A 21,004-nucleotide genomic window follows, 5' to 3' on the forward strand; every position below is an offset into this window, starting at 1 on the left:
TAAAGCAAGGGTCGAAGGTTCAATAAGCAATGCTTACTTGGTAGAAGAAGCAGGTGCATTTTCTGCGCATTATTTTGAAGCACATGTAATGACCAGGCATCGAAAGGTTCCACGCAACTTGCATGAATTTGTCTCCGATCATGATGTACCGGGTACATTAAGCATATTCAAATGCACAGGTAGAACACTCGAAAAGGAAAAATCGAGATATATGACTGAAGATGAAATCCAAGCTGCTCAAACATATATTCTCTTAAATTGTCCAGAGGTTAAATCATATATTGAGTAAGTATTGTTAGTTATATTAATAGTGTAATACCTCTTATATTGTACAATATTGTTAAACATTGCTTGTTAATTTGTATGTATAGCATTTATGTAGAGCGAGTAAAGTCGGCACAAGCAAATATCACAGATGCAGCTATTGATGAAAAACTGGAGAGAGAGTTTGGCCAATGGTTTTACAAGTATGCGCATGAGTTGCAGAACAATGTAGAAAATCATATTATACAAGATCTGTCAAAGGGACCACTCAGAAGTGTCACAACTTTTGATGGGTATTGTGTTAATGGATGTAAATTCAACACAATCAATGGAAATTCAAGTAGTAAGTCAATGAATTTTGGTGTATGTATAAAAGGGAGTAATTACAGTTCTGAAGAAAGTGACTACTATGGACAGTTGGTTGAGGTGTTGCGGTTGGAGTATCCAGGGTTACCAATTAAGTGGACTGTGCTTTTCAAATGTGATTGGTTTGATCCAACACCAAATACGGGCACCAAGGTGCATAGAGAGTATAGATTAGTCGATGTCAACAACAAGCGTAGATACAATAAGTACAAGCCATTTGTATTAGCCTCTCAGGCAACACAGGTTGTTGATGCTTCATACCCGAGCAAGCGTCGTGATAAAAATGATTGGTGGGCTGTGATGAAAGTTAAAGGTAGACCCGTTGTTGAAGTATCTGAAACGTCTTCAAAGACATATGAACCTTTTCAAGAGGATGAGATTCATTACGCTGAACTAAATCTAGATGATATTACTCAACAACACTGCCTGAATGATCCTTGTGGAGGAATGACTAAGATTCATGATGATGTTTCGACAGATGAAGATGAGTTTCTTAGTGACCCTAATTGGTGATAATGAGTGCGATTCGTATGAATCAGACTAAATTAATTTATATTGTAAATCATTTTGGAGTTGTATATTTCCATTACTTCTCAGTGAATAACTTACTACGTTTGTATGTTTTTAGTTTAATGTTTATGAACTTTGTATTATTTTTTGCATTGATTATTTTTAATTTGTTCACAGATGAGGGGACGTGGAAGGGTTAAGCAGCCCAGAGGACCGGTTCGACTTCCTTCTAGTAAAAGCCAAGAGGAGGCGAATGTAGATGACGGACAAGAGCATGAGCTGCAGTTCCCACGGGCATCGACAGGACTTAGGGATATGGAGCTTCAGATATGGGTACCATTTGCATCTGGTGTACAACCATGTCATAGGAATCGATCAGGTCCACCAGTTCCACCATGTACCGATGCATTACCTCCCCGTCCCCTTCCACCTCCTCACCGTCACACTCATTGTCCTCACCATCATACTCCAGCTCCACGACCTGCGGTATCACATTCACATTCACCTCAACCTGCATCCACTTTTGCTACTGCATCAGATAGAGGGACAGGATCTGCATCAGCATCTACTCCATCATCTGGTCCAGCATCTACTCCAGCATCAGTGGGATTGACCACTGTTGTAGGCGGCACACAGTCATTTCGACAGACCATTTCACTCATTAATAACAAGTAATAGTTAATTATTTCTTAATTACGATTAATTTCAATGTTACCCTATACTAACTCACTGTTATTCATGTAGTTTACATCCATCGGAGATGTGCAGTCGCAAGATTACTCTGATAATAAAAGAAAGATTGGTCGCGAAAGGGCACTGTTGGAAGACAGTGCCAAATGACACCAAGGAGTTTTATTGGCAGGAATTCAAGGTGATGTGTAATTCTATTAGCATTTTGACCTATAATATGAAATGAGTAATTACTAACTACTCGTATACTTTAATCTTTTTTGCAAAAATACTTCATATGAAACTAAGCAATTGACAGCTTGGTCAAAATTGCATGGCAGAAAAAGGCAGCTGAAAGATACAGGGGCTTAATATGGGAAATCAAGAAAGGGAAGACAAAGAATCTTGCTACACCAGATTCTATTTTGAGGAAGTGGCAGGAAATTTGGAACACTTCTGAATATAAAGAGAAGTGTGACAAGTTTTCTGCCAATAGGCGCAGTGAGGCTGGAGGGTCAGGATCTGGCATTTCCAGGCACGCATGCGGTTCAGTTTCACAGTATACCCACCAGCGGAGGATGGTATTAGTAAAAAATTTTATTTTATATTTATCTTCTTATAAATATTTTGTTTCGATGATAAATGCTACACTTCTTATAATTGGTAACAGAGAGAAAGACTAGGCAGAGAACCACATCCTCATGAGCTTTTTGAGGCCACACATAAGAGAAAGGGGACGGAGGAGTTTGTTGATGCGAGGTCAAAAGCTATTTATGTAAGTTAATCTTAAATGTAGTTATTAACAATTTTGATTTACTTAAATTGTTTTACTTATACGTTACTTTAAATTTATAATGCAGGATAAATACGTACAACTGAAGGAGGCTGCAACACAGCAACAAGAGGGAAGCAATGAGCCGACGCCCATAAATGAGGCCCAGCTGTACTATGAAGCGGTTGGCGGGCAGAAAAAGAGTCGAGTTTATGGGTTAGGATCCTAGGCTTTAGCATATTTTCATGAGCCATCTCATTGTTCTGCTTCATACACGTCTGCATCCCCAGTGGATCCTCCTACAATTGAAGCAATGAACAAGATGCAGAATAAAATTGATCGGCTAGAGACAGAGAATGGTCGAATTACCACAGTGCTGGACGAGTTGCAGACGTTTATACATAGGATGATGGCACAACAGGGTATTGGGACATCCACTCAGACATCTGCTCCTAGGACACCTCCAACTCCGTCTCCACAGCAGCGGCATGATGATGCCCCTGTCATTGGTGATCATCATACAGACAGTGATGATGATACAGATGATGAACGAGCTATTTTACTTTAGTATGTATCTTTTGTTATGACCAGTTGCTAATTTTTATTTCAAATTATAATTGTAGTACAAATTTTTTAAGTTTTAAATATATTTTAATGAATAATTTTATTTTTTACGTTTATAGTATTATTATTGTCCAGTATGATGAAGGATGTATATGGATGTATATGGATGTATATGAATGTACAGGATACAGGTACAGGTGCATAACAGGTGCATAATGCATAATGTATGAAAATAAACGAATGAATTTACAATTTTATGATTTACCAACGGATTACCAACGGAATTTACGTTGGTGTCCATTTTTATTCACTAACGGATTACTAACCAAGAAATCCATTAGTGTCACGAACGGAAATTTTCATTGGTGATCCGTTAGTGTCACCAACGGATGGAAATTTCCGTTGGTGATCCGTTAGTATCACTAACGGATACAAATTCCGTTAGTGAATAATTTACCAACGAGAATTTTTCCAACGAAATGAATCCGTCACAGATTCATTAATAAAAAATTTTACTAATGGAAAATCAATGTTTACCTATAGAAATTTCTGTCGGTAAATTTGTAAATTCTTATAGTGATAATGTCAAAAGGGTCACAATCCGTTGATGACTATCACCGCCGCTTCAAGGAAGATTGTGACAACCTAGCTACCATAAACAAACCATTATCTGGCTTGGACATGGGTTAACGAAACAACAAAAAGGAAAACTTTTAGTTTGTGCGTATTCTACAAGAAAAAAAAAATTTAGAAAATCACAAACCTGACACGTTCTCTTTACTTCGATTTATGAGTTTTGAAAAATATATTAAATTATTTTTAATATTTGAAAAATCTACATCATTGAGTTGTTTTTAAAATAGTCATTAAACATCAATTTTTTCCTTAAAATTCCTCAAAACTTCCATGTAAATCCCATCAACCCAACAACCTCAATTTCTTGGTACGAATCTAAAACGGTCTGTACTGAAATTTGACCATAATTCTCTGGTCCTTTGGTAGAATAGGGGCTGATAAAAAGAACTGCTCCCAAAGGTTAGAGTTTCCAAGGCACAGGGAGTGTGTATATTTAATTTTAAAATCCATGTCAACATGCTAGATCATCATCAGCTTTATGAAACAATAGAAATGATAAAGTTTAAAAAATGTAAATATTAATCCTTGTCCTAAAAATTTAATATGTTGTTATAAATTTTAAGATTTACTTAACTAGTTTTAAATTAAATCTAGATAATTAAATCATTATGCACTTTAAAATTTAAATGCTATTCTTAATTATTAAAAAGTCTAATGGCAAAATTAGTAATTTTTTTTCATTGAAAGAATTACTTTTTAGCCCCTAAAATATAATATAATTAATAAATTTATCTTTCTATATTCAAAATTTAATATTTTCATTCTTAAAATTTAATAATTCAAAATCTCTCTGTCAAAAATTTATATTAAGTCAATGATTTCTACTTGATAAAAAAAAAAGAAAATAAATATAATCTCAAAAATATTATTATCAATACTAAAATAAAAAATTACTATTTAGTCCTTATAATATAGAAAAATTCATTATTTAATCTTTCAAATTTAAAAAATATATTAAAATATTTTTAATATTTAAAAAAGTTTACTAGATAGTTTCTCTGTTAATTTTAATATTTTACTATTTAGTCCTTATAATTTAAAAAAAATTATTAATTGGTCCTTCAAATTATTAAAAAATTTATTAATTAGTTCTTCCGTATCAAAAATATTTTAGATTTTTTTTATAATACTTAACGACTAAAATTAATGAAAATACTAACTAGTAGACTTTTTAAAATGTCAGAAACATTTTAATAATTTTTAAATAGTGACTAGTGATACAGCGAGCAGTATCATAAAAATAATTTTTATTGAATTTTAACTTTTAATTTTTAATAATTTAAATTTTATATATTTTGATTTTTATTATCTTTAATGAATTTAAATATTAAATTTATTGAAATTTTTATTTGTTTTGGGATTGAATTTAAGATTTTTTTTTCCTTAAATTTTGACAAAATTAAACTTTAAGGACTAAAGTATTAAATTCAAAAAATAGAAGAACAGATCTACTAACTATGTAATGTTTTATTGACGAAAAATATTTTTTTTCTTTAATTTTTTGAGAGAATAACTTATAAATTTGTATGAATTAAATTTTACGGACTAAAGTGTTGGATGGTTTATAATAAATTTAAATTATATATAATAATTTGTATAAAATTATTAAATAATTTATTGAATAAAATAAATAAATTTAAAAATTATTTAAATCAATTTAGATTGAACTATTTTAAAAATATTGGATAATTTACATTAAAATAAAATACCTCCGCTTCGTTTCATTATGGAAAGGCCCTTCTAACCTACTATTGTTAAGTTTCAAGTTAAAAAGATTTCAATTACCTATATTACCCCTCTCAAAAAGAATAAAAATACTGTGTTTTTTTTTTTTTTCTTGTCTTTCCTGATTAAATTAATTATTATTAATTGAAATTTAATTTGTAATTACAGAAAAATAATGATAATAAATCTTAAATTTTATAATAATATTTTTATTATTATATGATATTTTTTCAACATGTTAATTTTATAGAAAATGAAAATAATAAATAAAAATATATTTTATGAATTGTTTTTATTAAATAATAATTTGCTTTTTAAAAAAAATCAACAAAAATATTTCAACTTTCATTTCTAACAATAGGAAAGTAGGAAAACTAGTCCTTTTTCTGCGTATTGTACAGCTTATTTATTATTTTATTTATATTTTCAAAATCATATTATAGATTTTTCAAACAATAAAATTTCTAATTAATATAATTTTATTTCAATGGTTAATATGCAATTTTTTAATAACAAATGATATAACATAATAAATATAATATATAGGTAGAAAAAATACATGTTGTATTTTAATTTTTAAAATTTCATTAATAAAAAAATGTATTTTAATATATTTGTTTTCAAATCCATTTTTATTAAAAAAAAATATTTAATAAAAATAATTTGTAAAATATTGTTTAATATTTTATTTATTATTTTTATTTTATGTAAAATTAAAATATTGATAAAATATATTATAATAATAATAATGTTATTATATAATTTAAAATTTATATAATTATTTTTTCCAATTTTTTTAATTTAAATTTTTATTAATAATAAATAATATCAATATTTTCACTAATGAAATAATTAAAATAAATTAATTATATTAATAATAACTAATAATTGTTTTTGATTCAAAAAAAAAAAACTAATAATTGTTCTAATCATAAAAGATATACGCTCACTGTTTCGTCTTCCAGGCCACTCCCTTGAATTTATTTTATGATCCAAGATAAGAAAAAAAATAAATTTGTGATGTTTTGAAATTTAAAAAATAGAATTTACGGTATAAGTTTGGATGGAGAAAAAAACATTTTTTCTTTTATTTTTTTTTTATCAGTCAATAATATCTAATCGCTTTTCTACTACAGTGTCACATGTCTCTGTTATTTAAATTCGTATATATGAGTGTGTCAGAATCCCTTTATATACTAAACGATCATTTAATTTTTTCAGCGCATATGCATAGGGTTGCGAAATGATGGAGTCTCAAGCCACGTCACCGAACTAAATTATTTCCTGATAGTCTTGAATTTATAATAAACTCAACTTGCCTCGTATGTCCGAATCAAGACTTGCGATACAAAACTAATGAGTTTTGAGTTTTTTTTTTTTTGGTCAATTTTTTCTTTTAATTCGACCCGCCCAGACGGAGGAAGCTGGCCGTCATCAGTTTGAAATCTAAAAAAATATATATAAAAAATTTTCAAATTAAGAGTGAAGCAAATTCTTGATCAACAGTATGGTTACCGAATATAACCCATTTCATGCCATGTGGCGCTGAGTTGGCATGTTCAGTACTATAATAAGTGTTGAGTATGCGAGCTAAAATATGGGTGGCACAATAAATGGACCATGTTCACTCTACAGCATGGCCCATTCCTTGCATGTACATGTTTTATTTTTTCAAAAAAAATATTTAAAAAATAGATTTTGTTTAAAAAATTAAATAAATATTAGATTATTGATTAAAAATAGATAAATTTTAATGGTTTAAAAATAAAAAATTAATAGTTTTAAAATTATTTTTAGATTGTATAAATATTAAAAAATAAAATATTTAAAACAAAGAAATTTTTATAGAAAAATTAAATAGAAATTATTGCACATGAAAATCATTATATTTAAATTTAATTTATAAAAACGTCTCTAAAATTTAACAATATATATAAAGTATTTTTATTATATATTCAGTAATAAAATAATTTTTTAAATTTAATTTTTATCTAATAAAATGGTCATTTTGTGAATAAAATGTACACTAAAGATTATATAGTTTTAATAGTAAAAATACTTTTCTAAGTAGTAATTTTAAAATCAAGTGAAGGTTTTAAAAATTTACATAATAACAATTTTTAAATTTCAATTCAAAATATATATATAAATAATTTTATTGATTTTATCTAAATAAAAAATATTCTATTTAACTTTATTTTAATTACATTTAAGTGCTCGATATTATATTTATATTTTATTTTTATTTAAATTAATAAAATAAAGGATATTAAATAAAAAAATTTAAAATTTTTCTATAATTTAACTTTAAATTTTAAATGGTAAAATTAAAATTTTTAATTTATTATAATTATAATTAATTAAATTAAATTAAATTTATATAAATTAACGTAAATTAAAATATAATATCTAAAATTCTATTTAATTAATAAAATAGTCTTTAAATAATAATAATAATAATAAAAATAAACTCCTCCAAAGGTCAGAGTTTTCCAAGGCACGGACAGAAAGTGTAAATTTCATTTCAAAATCCCCATCTGAACATACTAGATCATCACGAGGTTTTAAAAAATTAAATTAAAAATTGAGGAGTTTTAAATAAAAAATTAAATTTTAATCGTCATTTTGACAACATCTCCAAAAATAAGGGACTGAGGTGAAAAATATTTTTTAAAATATATAATTTTTTTATTTTATTTAGATATTATTAATAGAAAATAAATTTTTTTAAATATAAAAAATTTACACATAACTATAATATTAAATATAAATATTGAGTGACATATTTTAATATATATTATTTATATGTATTTATATAACAGAAATTTATTTATAATAAATATTTATTTAATATAATATATTTAATATTACATATAATAAATATAAAATATATTTAATTTTAATATAAAATTTAAATTAAAAAATTGTATATTTTTATTAATAATATAAAATTTTAGAGACTATATTGTAATTTTTTGTTAATTTATATAAATTTAATTTAATTATGATAAATTTAATTATTTAAAATTTAAAATATTAAACATAAATATAAATTATTATAAATATTTAATTTTTTTAATACCCATAAAATAATATATAAAATTTCATATTATTTTTAAACATATTATATCATAAGTTGAAGTTGTAGAATTTATTTAAAAAACAGTTGAAATATTAGAATTTTTATAATATATTTTAATAATAAGGAACATTTTGTGATATAATTATTTAAATTGAAAGACAATATTTAAAATTTTATTAAAAATTAATCTATAAACCAGTAATAATATGTCATAAAAACTCTAATAATATTCATATTTAGTTATTTAAAACCAAATTATTTTTTTAAAAAATAAAAATTATAAAAAAAATTCAAATGGATGAATATATTGCTTCATTCAATGCAACTAATGGCGAGAGGCATGGCTGCTGCCTATATAAAAGAGCAGGAGACGGAGCAACCCTTATGGGCATTTCTTAGTTTGGTCTGTAATTTTTCAAAGGCAAATTTTGGAGAAAGAATATTGAGATTGAGATTTACTCTCGTCGGGGCATTGTCTTTAAGAGATTTTATTTTATTTTTTAATTATATAATATATATACTAACAACATAATAAATATAATAGGTAGAAAAATACATGTTGTATTTCAATTTTTAAAATATCATCAATAAATAAAATGTATTTTAAAATATTTATTTTCAAATCCATTTTTATTAAAAAATAAACTAATATTTAATAAAATTAATTTGTAAAATACTATTTAATATTTTTACTTTATATAAAATTAGAGGAGGCAAAGCCATGTATGCCAACTAAAATATCGGTGGCATAATAAATGACCATGGTCACTCTCGAACATGCCCATTCCTTCGCATGCAGGAATAGCATGTATACAATGTTTATTTTTTCAATTGATTTTTTAAAAACTATAATATATATATATATATATATATATATATATATATATATATATATATAGTAATAGAAGGTTTTTTTTTTAAATAAAAATTAAAAATTAGAGGAATAAAATCTAAAATTTATCAAATTTACTTAAATGTACTTATTGTAATATTAAGATTATGAGTGAAAGTTTAATGGTTTTAAAATTATTTTTTGATTGTATAAATATGAAAAAATAAAATATTGAAACAAATAGATTTTTATAGAAAAATTACACAGAAATTATTTCAGATAGAGATTATTATATTTAAATTTATTGCCACATGCCTATCCAATATGATTTTACCTCACAGTGGAATTTGAAATTATTTTTACCATATTCTTGGATAAAAAAAAAAAAGAAAAAAATTCCAAATCCCATCAATCCAAAAGCTCCAACCAAGCAAGTGGAGAGGGCTTTTACTATTTTGCCCCCCGCGGAGGGTTGTCCATATTTTCATATCACAAGAACTCAATAAAAGGCTGGGTAGAGGGGTTCGCAGTGGTAGAGCTGAAAAAGGACTCCAGGTTGTCTTGGGAGGTGGAGCTCTCCTAGGAGGATGTCCCTCTAGGCTGCAACGATCTGCTCCAGCTAAGCCTTTCTGAACAAGTCGAGTATCTTCGACTGACTTCTGTTGAGAAGAAGTATGATGTCGAAAAATGCATATTTGTGTCTAGTCTTCAAGTCTGCAGAGATGCGGGTATTTCGCTTCGTTTAATTGCTTTGTTTCTCTCTTCTTGATTTTTCTCAAATGCTTTTTTAACTTGTTTGGTTTTGGGATTCTGCAGCTTCTCAAGTACCTATTGACAAGATCAAGCCTCCCAAGAATTTTACTCTGTCTCGGGAGAGCATGACAACCGCTCTGGACGCTTTCCAAGCTGGGCGGTCCATGTCTGAAGCTACTCAGGAGGTGGCCCAGGTCATTTCCTTTAGGTCGGCGGGCCGATCTGTTGCCCCAGCTCCAGTTCCATCTCGAGCTCCTAAGCCGAGCTCCAAGGGTGTTAGGGCCTCCAAGCCTTCCAGCCGCAGCAGGTCTAGCTCTCTTCTTCGATCTTCCCAGGCCTCCAGATCCCAACAGGCCTCTATTGCGAGAACGGAGGCTGTGCCCAAGGTGACTGACAAGCCAGTTGAGGACCTGAGGCTTGCGAGGGCGAATGCTGCTCCATCTTTTGGGGATGCCCCTAAGGAGAGGTTCGAGGTCTTTCCAACAGAGGGGGGGGCTCCCGAGGGTGAGATGGAGGTTGTCCTGGCTGGTGAGGGTGTCCAAGAAGCTGGTGCTGAGGTCGCACCTGTCAATAAGGGAATCCCTAAGGAGAGGGCTAAGGTGGGCGCTGGCAAGCGAGCTCTTCCTTTTGACGCTTCTACTTCGGCTCCTGCCCCCAAGAAGTCTCGGGCTTCTAAACAGCCAGGCCCAGCTCTGCCTCCTCTTGAGAAAGGGAAAACTCCAGTGGTGCCCTTGCTTTCTTCCCCCAACAACGAGATTTTGAACGCAGAAGATATTACCCATCAATCTCAGGTGAGCGTTGTTGCGGAGGTACTATGGGAGCGTATGTTTGGGGGGGTCATTGAGGCTTCAGACCCTCATTTGCTTGCACTCATTGGTCTTTTGGCCAGCTCTACTCGAAAGCAAGTAGCGTTTCGGTCCCAGACTCGAGGGGAGCTCGGGGACACAATCAGGGAAATGCTCCTCATGGTAAGTTGTCTTCTTTGTTTTTGGGTTTTCATTTAATTTCCATTTTCCTCTATTCTTAACGGTTTTCTCTTCTCGCTAGGTGATGGGCCTCTTCATGGAGGTTGACGCCCGTGACCAGTCTCTCCGGGACACGGTGTGTAATACCCGGCTAGACTCCGGTATCGGAATTCCTACTGTCCAGTGGAATCTCGGGTGTCGGAAACCTCTAGAAGGGTAAAAACATGTTTTCATAAGATGTTTTAATGTGTTTTGTGATTTTAAACAAGAAAGGAAATGAGTTTTGTATGAAAATAACCTTGGAGGAAGATTCAGGTTCGGCCGCCGAACGTGCATGCATTTCGGGAGTGCTTTAGGCCCCCGAAGGCATAAGTGAGGGAAGTCCAAGTTCGACCGCCGAACCTTATGTTCGACCACCGAACCTTATGTTCGGCCGCCGAACATGGCATGCATGCGGAGGCACGTTAGGCCCCCGAAAGTGGCCTGGCCAGCCACCTATAAAGGGGTCCCCATATCCGAACGGGTGAGCTTTTCTCCCCGTTTTCGGCCAAGGTGAGTTCTCCACCGTCCCTCATCGATTTTGAGCTTCTTCCTTCGAATCTTCATGATTTTCTTATGAGTTTTCACTTGATTTGAAGATATTTGAACAAAAGAGCAAGTTTTGAGAGCTTGGAGACCAAGAGTTGATTTCTCCCCATCTCCAAGCTAGGATCGTCTTTCCTCTCGATCTTCAAGAGGTAAGCTTAGATCCAACCTTTCTTGTATGTTTTAAACAAGTTTTATGAAGATCTATAGGGTAGAAATGCATGTTTAGGTTATTGTTGAGTTTATGGGTTTATGTTATGTTTATGAGCAATGTGGGTTGTTTGATGTGTTGTAGTTAGGGCTTAGGATAGTTTGAAGCCCCGAGGAGCTTGTATGCTTGAGTATGCATGTTGTAGAATAAGAAAATGCATGATGGTATGAGTTGGGAGGCATTTGTGCATGAAAGAGGCTGAGTTCTGCCTTTTGAAAGAACTCAGGTTCGGCAGCCAAAGGAACTTTCGGCCGCCGAACCTGCCTGTGGAGGCAAGCCTTTGGCTGCCGAATCCTACCCCTGAAAGTGGACTTTCGGATCTGGAAGGGAGTTTCGGCCGCCGAAGGTGCCACCGAACATGCATGAGTTTCATCTCTGGAGGGAACCTTCGGCCGCTGAAAGTGCCGCCGAAGGTGCATGACTTTAGACTCCGGAGGGCCTTCCGGCCGCCGAACCTGCCGTCGAAAGTGCCCTGTTCAGCCTTCCTTTGCATGATTTATGTGATTGTTTTAAGGTGTTTTAGGGGGTTTTTGGGGAGTATTTTAGAGTCATGTTTCTGGATGTTTGGTCCCTCATTTGAGTCCACCTGTGTAGGTTCAGACTCGAGGAACCGAGGACCTCAGCAGTGAGATAGCTGCTTCAGAGTCAGTAGAGCTTCAGCCAGAGGTGAGTGGAATACCTTATTACATTTCAAAGCAAAGAAATAAATCTTGAGCATGATACATGCATTACGTATGCCATGAGATATACTAGGTTGTTTGCATTAGAATTCACGAATATGTTGCATTGCATAACTTGATGATGATGTGGATGGATGTTGAATGATCCTTTAGTCCTCGTATGTTATGATATGATGATGATACGGTATGGAAAGACCAGTGAGGCCCATTCTACGCCCCTGGCACCATGTTAAGAGAAAGACCAGTGAGGCCCATTCTACGCCTCTGGCACTATGGAATGCTATGCTATGTTATGCTATGTAAGAGAAAGACCAGTGAGGCCCATTCTACGCCCCTGGCAAAGTTGGACTATGTAGAGGACTATTGGTGACAAGTCCATCCTTGATGTGATTTGTTTGTGATGTGTTGCATTTCATGAAAGCATGAAAATTAAATTGATTGTTTTATTATTCTGCTCACTGGGCTTTATAGCTCACCCCTCTCCCTTAACCCCCAGGCTTGCAGGTGTAGGGTAGACCAGGAGGTCAGCAGGAGTAGAGTCATATTTTATGTAATAGCCAGATGTGGACATGATTATGATGAAATGTAAAAGTATAGTATAGAAATGTAATGTATTGATACTTATGGGAGTTTAGAGTTGTGCTTGACCATAGTATGTTGTTAATCCCTTTTTAGTACATGATCTTAAATGTTTAATGATGATTATGTAAACTAAGCTTAACGTATGTTATGATACCCCATTGGAGTATTTGATGAGGACTCCAGTGAGTTTTTATGTTATGATTTGTGCATGCACAGGTTAAGCTTGGTGAATGAATGAATGAATGAATGAGCGAATGAATGAGTGAATGAATGAATAAATGAGAAAGTTTTAAATTTTTATGTAATTGTTGATCATGTATGGGATTAAATAGGTATTCAGGATGTATGTTTGGCTTGCTACGGGTCCCGGCGGCCTTAAGCCGATTTGGATCCTAGCGCCGGTAGCGGTCCAATTTTCGGGTCGTTACATGGTGGACCGCTGGATTGAGGAGGCGCGACACGAGGAGAACCTTATCGCGACCAGCGATGCCCGGGGCCATCTTTCTGTGGCCCAAGAGCATCTGAAGAGCTTACAGGGAGAACTATCTTATATGCAAGATGCTCTCAAGAGGGCCGATGAGAGGGCAGCTGTGGTAGAGGTCCATTGTGGCGAAGTTTTGGAGCAGCTGTCCTCCCTGGAGGAAGCCCGGCGGGAGAGGGACAAGGCTATGGGCCAAAGAGATGAGCTGAGAGCAGAGATCGATCAGGCCTGTCGAAGGTATTTACAGGAATATAAGGACTCCTCGGAGTTGAAAACTGAGATCGAGCAGGCCTGTGAGGCGCGACTTATGGACTTTAAAGCTTCTGATGAACTGAAACACGAGATATGGAACATGGGTTTCCGCATGTTTGCCTCCGAGTTTAATCAGGGCCTAAAGGAAGCCGGGGATGCCCCCTCCGCCCCACTAGCTCAGCTCCGAGCCCCTGAAGTGGACTCTGATGGTGAGGAGGTGTGCTACGGGGAGGATGACATCCCTCTGACTGCAACTGGACCTCGTGAAAGGGATGCCAAGCTTGAGGGAGGGGATTAAAGAGAGAGCAGCGAGTCTGAAGAGAGCGATGCCAGGCCTCAGGGGGAGGATGCCGAGTCCCAAGAAGAAGATACTGGACCCCAGGGAGGGGAGATAGTGCCTTTCGTGGGTACCGGGGGGTCAGAGCAGGAGGGCATTGGGCTTCCCAAGGACAGTAGTGTAGGTGACAATGTAAATAGTGATGTAAGTCCTCTACGGACAATCTTTCCACCTATAATTTTAGATGATTAGATAAAGTTGTAATTTACTTTTCTTTCGTGTAATGAGATATGGCTTTTGTTTGTGTTTACATTTGAATTATTTTTGCTTTTGTCTGTTTTTCTGGTTCTACTGAGCTATTTACCTATTAAAAGTCTAACCCGTTAAAGGCCTAATTTGTTCCTCCTATCAGTAAGCTTTTTCTGGCTTGATTTACTGTAACGATCCGAAAATCGGACCGCTACCGGCGCTAGGATCCAGATCGGCTTAAGGCCGCCGGGACCCGTAGCAAGCCTGACATATAACCTGTAAACCTGTATAATCCCATACATGATCAACAACATACATAAAAATTAAAACTTTTCTTTCCTTATACATCAACCAAACTCAACCTGAGCATAAACATAAACATAACTTTGATCCCTCTGTGGGATCTCATCTGTGCCCCCAAAGGGTGACACAACATCTGTTGAGTTGGTTTACATAAACATCATCAAAATCTCTAAGATCATGTATTAAAGGGATAACAACACTCTATGGTCAAGCACACTTCTATCATCCATAAACATCATCTCATTACACATCTATACTGATTAAGACTTTACATTACAATTTGATCATGTCCATTGCTAGCTATTACATAAACATGACTTCTTTACTCTATCCGGACTCCTGCTATATCCTGTACCTGCAAGCCTGGGGGTGAAGGGAGAGGGGTGAGCTAAAAGCCCAGTGAGCGGAGCTATTAAAACACATTAATACTATGCTCTATGAAATGCATCATAACACAAACAATTCACATAAGGGTTGGGTGAACTTGTCACCAATTAGTCCAAGCTAACATTGTGCCAGGCCGTAGCATGGGGTCCTGGTCTTCCTGTTATACATACATTACTTACCATTATCCCAGGGCCTCCTCTGGGCTCCTGGTCTTCGAGTCCAACAATCGTGCCAGGCTGTAGAATGGGGTCCTGGTCTTTCATTACTATCGTGCCAGGCCGTAGAATGGGGTCCTGGTCTTCCTGTCATGGACTAATTGTGTAATACCCGGCTAGACTCCGGTATCGGAATCCCTACCGTCCGGTGGGACCTCTGATGTCGGAAACCTCTAGAAGGGTAAAACTATGATTTTTATGAAATGTTTTCATGTATTTCATGTTTTTAAGTAAGATTTAAATGAGTTTTTGCATGAATGTAGCTTGAAGGAAAACCCAGGTTCGGCCGCCGAACTTGACATTCGGCCGCCGAACATGCATGTGATTAGGAGGCACGTTAGGCCCCCGAAAGCATGAGTGAGGGAAGTGCAGGTTCGGCCGCCGAACCTTATGTTCGGCCGCCGAACATTGTATGGATACGGAGGCACATTCGGCCCCCGAACGTGGCCTGGCCAGCCACATATAAAAGGGTCCCTTTGGTCCGCACGGGTGAGCTTTTTCTCTCCCATTGTCGGCCAAGGTGAGTCTCCGCCGCTCCTCCCTCAATCTTGAATGTTTTCCCTAGATCTTTCATGGTTTTCACGAGTTTTAACTTCCATTTTGAAGATTTGTGAGCTAAGAGCAAGTTTTGGGTACTTGGAGGTTCAAAGAGCTCAATCTCTCCATCTCCAAGCTAGGATTGCCTTTCCTCTCGTTTCTTCAAGAGGTAAGCTTCGATCTATGCTTCTCTTATGTTTTATGAAAGTTTTATGCAAGTTGATGGGGTAGAATGCATGTTTAGGCTTGTTGTTAGGTTTATGAGCTTATGGGTTGTGATGCTTTGATGAACAATGTATGTTGATGTTTGTGTGTTTGAAGTGTTGTAGTTGGGGTATATTATAGTTTGAGACCCCTAGGTGTGATGTATGATGTGTGTGCATGTGTAGAAACAGGTTTATGCATGTTTTGAGGTGTTTTGGAGGCTGTGGACACAAGGAAACCAAGTTTCTGCCCTTCGGCAGAAACTCAGGTTCGGCCGCCGAAGTGACTTTCGGCCGCCGAACTCCCTTGTGGAGGCAGTTTCGGCTGCCGAAGCCTGCCCCCGAAACTCAAGGTTCGTCTCTGTCTGGGAGGTTCGGCCGCCGAAAGTGCCGCCGAACCTGCATGACCTTCGGCTGCAGAGGGACTTTCGGCCGCCGAACCTGCCGCCGAAAGTGCCCTGTTCAGCCATTCCTTGCATGTTTTCATGTGATGTTTTCAGGATGTTTTAGGGGGTTTTTGGGGAGTATTTTAGAGTCATGTTCAGGTATGTTTGGTCCCTCATTTGAGTCCACCTGTGTAGGTTCGGACCCGAGGAACCGAGACCCCCAGCAGTGAGCCAGCTGCTTCAGAGTCTCTTCAGAGCTAGCCAGAGGTGAGTGGAATAAACTTTAAGTTTTAAAGCAAATTAATGAAATGTTTTAGCATGATTCACGCATCATGAATGCCATGAGATATATCAGGTTGATTGCATTAGAATTCACGGATATGTTGCATTGCATACTTTGTTGTTGATGTGGATGAATGTTGAATGATCCATTAGCCCTTTTATGTCATGATAACCTATGTGAGTCCAGGTGTGCCTGCTACGGCTCTACGCCCCTGGCACTATGATTGATTATGGTAGTCCGGGTGTGCCTGCTACGGCTCTACGCCCCCGGCATGTATAAGTAAGAAAGTTAGGGGCTAAATGGTGACAAGTTCATCCTTGATGTGAAATGTTTGTGTTATGGCGCATACATGAAAGCATGATTTAAATTGATGTTTTATTATTCTGCTCACTGGGCTCTAGTAGCTCACCCCACTCCCTTTATCCCCAGAGTTGCAGGTACAGGATAGATCGGGAAGTCGGCTAGAGTGAAGTAAAGTCATGTATGATGTAATAGATAGTAGTGGACATGAATATGATGTAATGAGTATTTATGACTATGTTAATGTAATGAAAGAGTAATGTATAGTTATGTAATGATGATGATGATTGAGGATTAGTATGTGCTTGACCCTATGTTTATGGTTATCCCCTTGACACATGATCTATAGAAATGTTTTTATGATGTATTTGATAGTCCAAACTTATCAAATGATGAAATACCCCATTGGAGCATTTGATGAGGACTCCAGTGGTGGTTATGTTATTAGATGTGCACATGTTCAGGTTAAGCTTGGAAAAGGAAAGAAAAAAGTTTACAGTTTTATGTATGTTGTTGATCATGTATGGGATATTACAGGTTACAGGAGGTATGTTTGGCTTGCTACGGGTCCCGGCGGCCTTAAGCCGATCTGGATCCTAGCGCCGGTAACGGGTCGGATTTCCGGGTCGTTACAGAGTGGTATCAGAGCCCTAGGTTCATATGGTCGGACCTAGAGTGTCGGGCTCATAGATGTTATAGAAGGTCAAGCACACTAGGAAAATCATGTCCACTAGGATAGGATGTAGAGTCCTGTCTATATGATGATATGATATGCCATGATGATATGCATGTGCATAAATGCTATGATATGATGCTATGTATGTGATGAGGGTTCATGTGTTTCCACATGAACCACATGATGCTAATGATTGTTTATGCTATGTGCTGTTTTTCAGAAGATAGAATGAGAGGAACTCGTCGATCTGCACGATTGACTGGAGTGCCACCTCAGGACGAGGGCGCTGATGCCCGTCCTTCAGCTTTGCCTAGGGCAATGTCCAGTAGGTCCAACAGAGACAGAGTAGCTAGAGACCCTAGAAGGTCTTTGGATCTGGGTAGAAGCAGATCAGTAAGGGGAACAGTGCAGGGAGGAATGTCTGAGGATATGGAAGTAGATCAGAGGAGGGATGGCAATCTCGGTGTGAGCATGCCGGAAGAGGGCATGGGAGAATCAGAAGGAGGCGCTCAGGCCTCGAGTTATGTCCAGCCACATCACTACCCACCCTATTCACACCATCCAGGGTATTCGATGGGAGGTACATCGGATAACCCCAGTTTTAGCCCTTATCCTCCACATATGCCATACCCACCTTACTACCCACCATACTCTCAGTATCCCATGTACCCACCTCCACCTCCCTATACCAGTACAGCAAACCCTACCCCAGGGGATGTTGCACCTCCACCACCACCAGTACCTACTGTCCCGGAAACACAAGTACCCAAACCTACCTCATCTGGAGGGAGCAAGGTCAAGATGACCGATTACATGAAGTTGGGTGCTCCTCAGTATAGAGCAGGTGATGACCCATTTGAGTATCTGAACAGGGTCAAGACTATTACAGATGAGATAGGGGCTGATGACAGTAGAGCCATTCAGATGGCTGGGTTCACACTGGAGTGCAAGAAGGCACGTGGTTGGTTTAAGAACTATGTGAACCCGAGAGCGGACAGTATGTCCTGGGAGGAGTTCGCAAATGAGTTTGCAGGATGGGCTTTTCCTGAGAGCTCTAGAGAGCAGAAGATAATAGAATTCGAGCAGTTGAGGCAGACTGATCAGATGAGTGTGGAGGAGTACACAGACAGGTTCCTGGAGTTGTTGCCATATGCTGGGCAGAATTTGGACACAGATCAAAAGAAGTCAAGTAGATATATTATGAGGCTGCACTCCAGGTATTCCTCTTTGATACAGTCAGCAGAGAGGGAGAGTTTCCATGCCATAGTGGATATGGCTAGGAGAATGGAGGCTTGTGCCATTGTTGAAGGGAAGGTAAAATAGTCAGTGGCACAGTCTTCGGGTTCCAAGACCCCAGGTGGGGAAAGGGTAGATTCTTCTTCTCTGAGTGCAGCAGTTGCAGGCAGTAAGAAGTGGGACAGAGGCCACAGAAAATCTAAGAAGAATAAGTTCTGGAACAAGATCAAGTCAGGTCTGGGTTTAGGCAGTGGCTCAAGCTCTGGCGCAGAGGTTACAGCATGTATGAGATGTGGGAGACCACACAAGGGAGTATGTCTGGCAGGGACAAACACATGTTTCAGGTGCGGACAGGCGGGTCATTTGGCTCGAGACTGTCCTAGAGCAGCCTTTGCAGCACCGTCTCAGCAGACAGCCTCCGGCAGTGTGGTGCAGCCAGTAGCTCCAGCCGCAACACAGGCCAGTGGCAGAGGCAGAGGGAGAGGGTCAGCCTCTTCATCAGCAGGATACAGAGGTGAAGGTCCATCAGCTCCGGCACGGATCTTCACTATGACTCAGCAGGAGGCCAATACATCCAACACCGTGGTGGCAGGTAATCTCATCATTGGTTGTTCTGATGTGTATGCCTTAATGGACCCGGGTGCATCTCATTCTTTTATTGCTCCGAGAGTCGTGGAGAGGGTAGGATTGATGGTCTCTGGGTTAGAGTGTCCCCTATGGGTCAGTGGACCCAAGTGTGACCCGTCAGTGGCAGAGGCAGTCTGCCAATGTAGTCCAGTTTTCATAGAGGGAAGATGCCTTTCCGCCGACCTCGTGGTTCTAGATTTGACAGATTTTGACGTCATTCTAGGGATGGATTGGTTATCGACCCATGGTGCTACCTTGGACTGTAGAGACAAGGTAGTCAGATTCAGAGATCAGGATGGGTCAGAGGTCGTCTTCAGAGGAGACAAGAGGGGTACACCTAGAGGTCTGATCTCAGCTCTTCAGGCTCGTAGGTTGCTTAGGAGGGGATGTCAGGGGTTTCTAGCTCATGTGAGGGAGTTAGATAGTCATGTCAGAGAGCCCGCCTCAGTGCCTGTGGTGAGTGAGTTCTTAGATGTTTTCCCAGACGAACTGCCAGGGTTACCACCTGCTAGGGAGATAGAGTTCGAGATTGAGTTAATGCCTGGTACCAGACCGATCTCTATCCCTCCCTACAGGATGGCACCAGCTGAATTGAAAGAATTGAAGGAACAGTTGCAAGAACTGGTAGATAAGGGCTTCATCCGACCGAGTACTTCACCTTGGGGTGCTCCGGTTTTGTTTGTGAGGAAGAAGGATGGATCCCTCAGACTTTGTATCGACTACAGACAGTTGAACAAGGTCACTACCAAGAACAAGTACCCTTTGCCGAGGATCGATGATCTATTCGACCAGCTAGCAGGAGCAGGTTGTTTCTCCAAAATAGATCTGAGATCAGGGTACCATCAGTTGAGGATAAGGAATGAAGATGTACCGAAGACAGCTTTCAGGACCAGGTATGGGCACTATGAGTTCCTTGTGATGCCGTTTGGGTTGACCAACGCCCCTGCAGCATTCATGGACCTCATGAACAGAGTATTCAGTCAGTATCTGGATCACTTCGTTATTGTCTTCATAGATGATATCTTGGTGTATTCCAGAAATGCAGAGGAGCATGCCCATCACCTGAGGACGGTTTTGCAGACCTTGAGAGAGCATGGCTTGTATGCCAAGTTCTCCAAGTGTGAGTTTTGGCTTAGGAGCATATCATTCTTGGGGCACATTGTGTCAGAACAGGGTATTGAAGTAGACCCCAAGAAGGTAGAGGCTGTAGCTAACTGGCCTAGACCCACCACAGTGACCGAGATCAAGAGTTTTCTGGGTTTAGCAGGTTACTACAGGAAGTTCGTTCAGGACTTCTCAAAGATTGCTGCTCCTATGACCAAATTGACAAAGAAGAATCAGAAGTTCGTATGGACCGATCAGTGTGAGGAAAGCTTTGAGGAGCTTAAGAGGAGGT

At 37.2% G+C, this 21,004-nt stretch overlaps 1 protein-coding gene across 1 annotated transcript; it reads left to right on the top strand.

Annotated features, from left to right (window-relative positions):
• Positions 1 to 1,317: 1,317 nt before the first annotated feature.
• On the top strand, positions 1,318 to 2,810 carry LOC110619048. The gene is made up of 5 exons (XM_021762305.1): positions 1,318 to 1,811; positions 1,885 to 2,011; positions 2,151 to 2,390; positions 2,480 to 2,584; positions 2,670 to 2,810. Exons 1-5 carry the CDS (start codon positions 1,318 to 1,320, stop codon positions 2,808 to 2,810), a joined length of 1,107 nt encoding a protein of 368 aa, XP_021617997.1.
• Positions 2,811 to 21,004: the final 18,194 nt, after the last annotated feature.

The sequence above is a fragment of the Manihot esculenta genome, chromosome 16 (assembly GCF_001659605.2).
Source record: "Manihot esculenta cultivar AM560-2 chromosome 16, M.esculenta_v8, whole genome shotgun sequence".
Taxonomy (NCBI): Eukaryota; Viridiplantae; Streptophyta; class Magnoliopsida; order Malpighiales; family Euphorbiaceae; genus Manihot; species Manihot esculenta.

Bases quoted from the DNA above. Each gene is read 5' to 3' on its own strand.
- LOC110619048 (XM_021762305.1), top strand. From the start codon at position 1,318: ATGAGGGGACGTGGAAGGGTTAAGCAGCCCAGAGGACCGGTTCGACTT. The intron at 2,391-2,479 runs GTATTAGTAAAA...AATTGGTAACAG, and splicing joins ATACCCACCAGCGGAGGATG to AGAGAAAGACTAGGCAGAGA. The intron at 2,585-2,669 runs GTAAGTTAATCT...TTTATAATGCAG, and splicing joins CGAGGTCAAAAGCTATTTAT to GATAAATACGTACAACTGAA.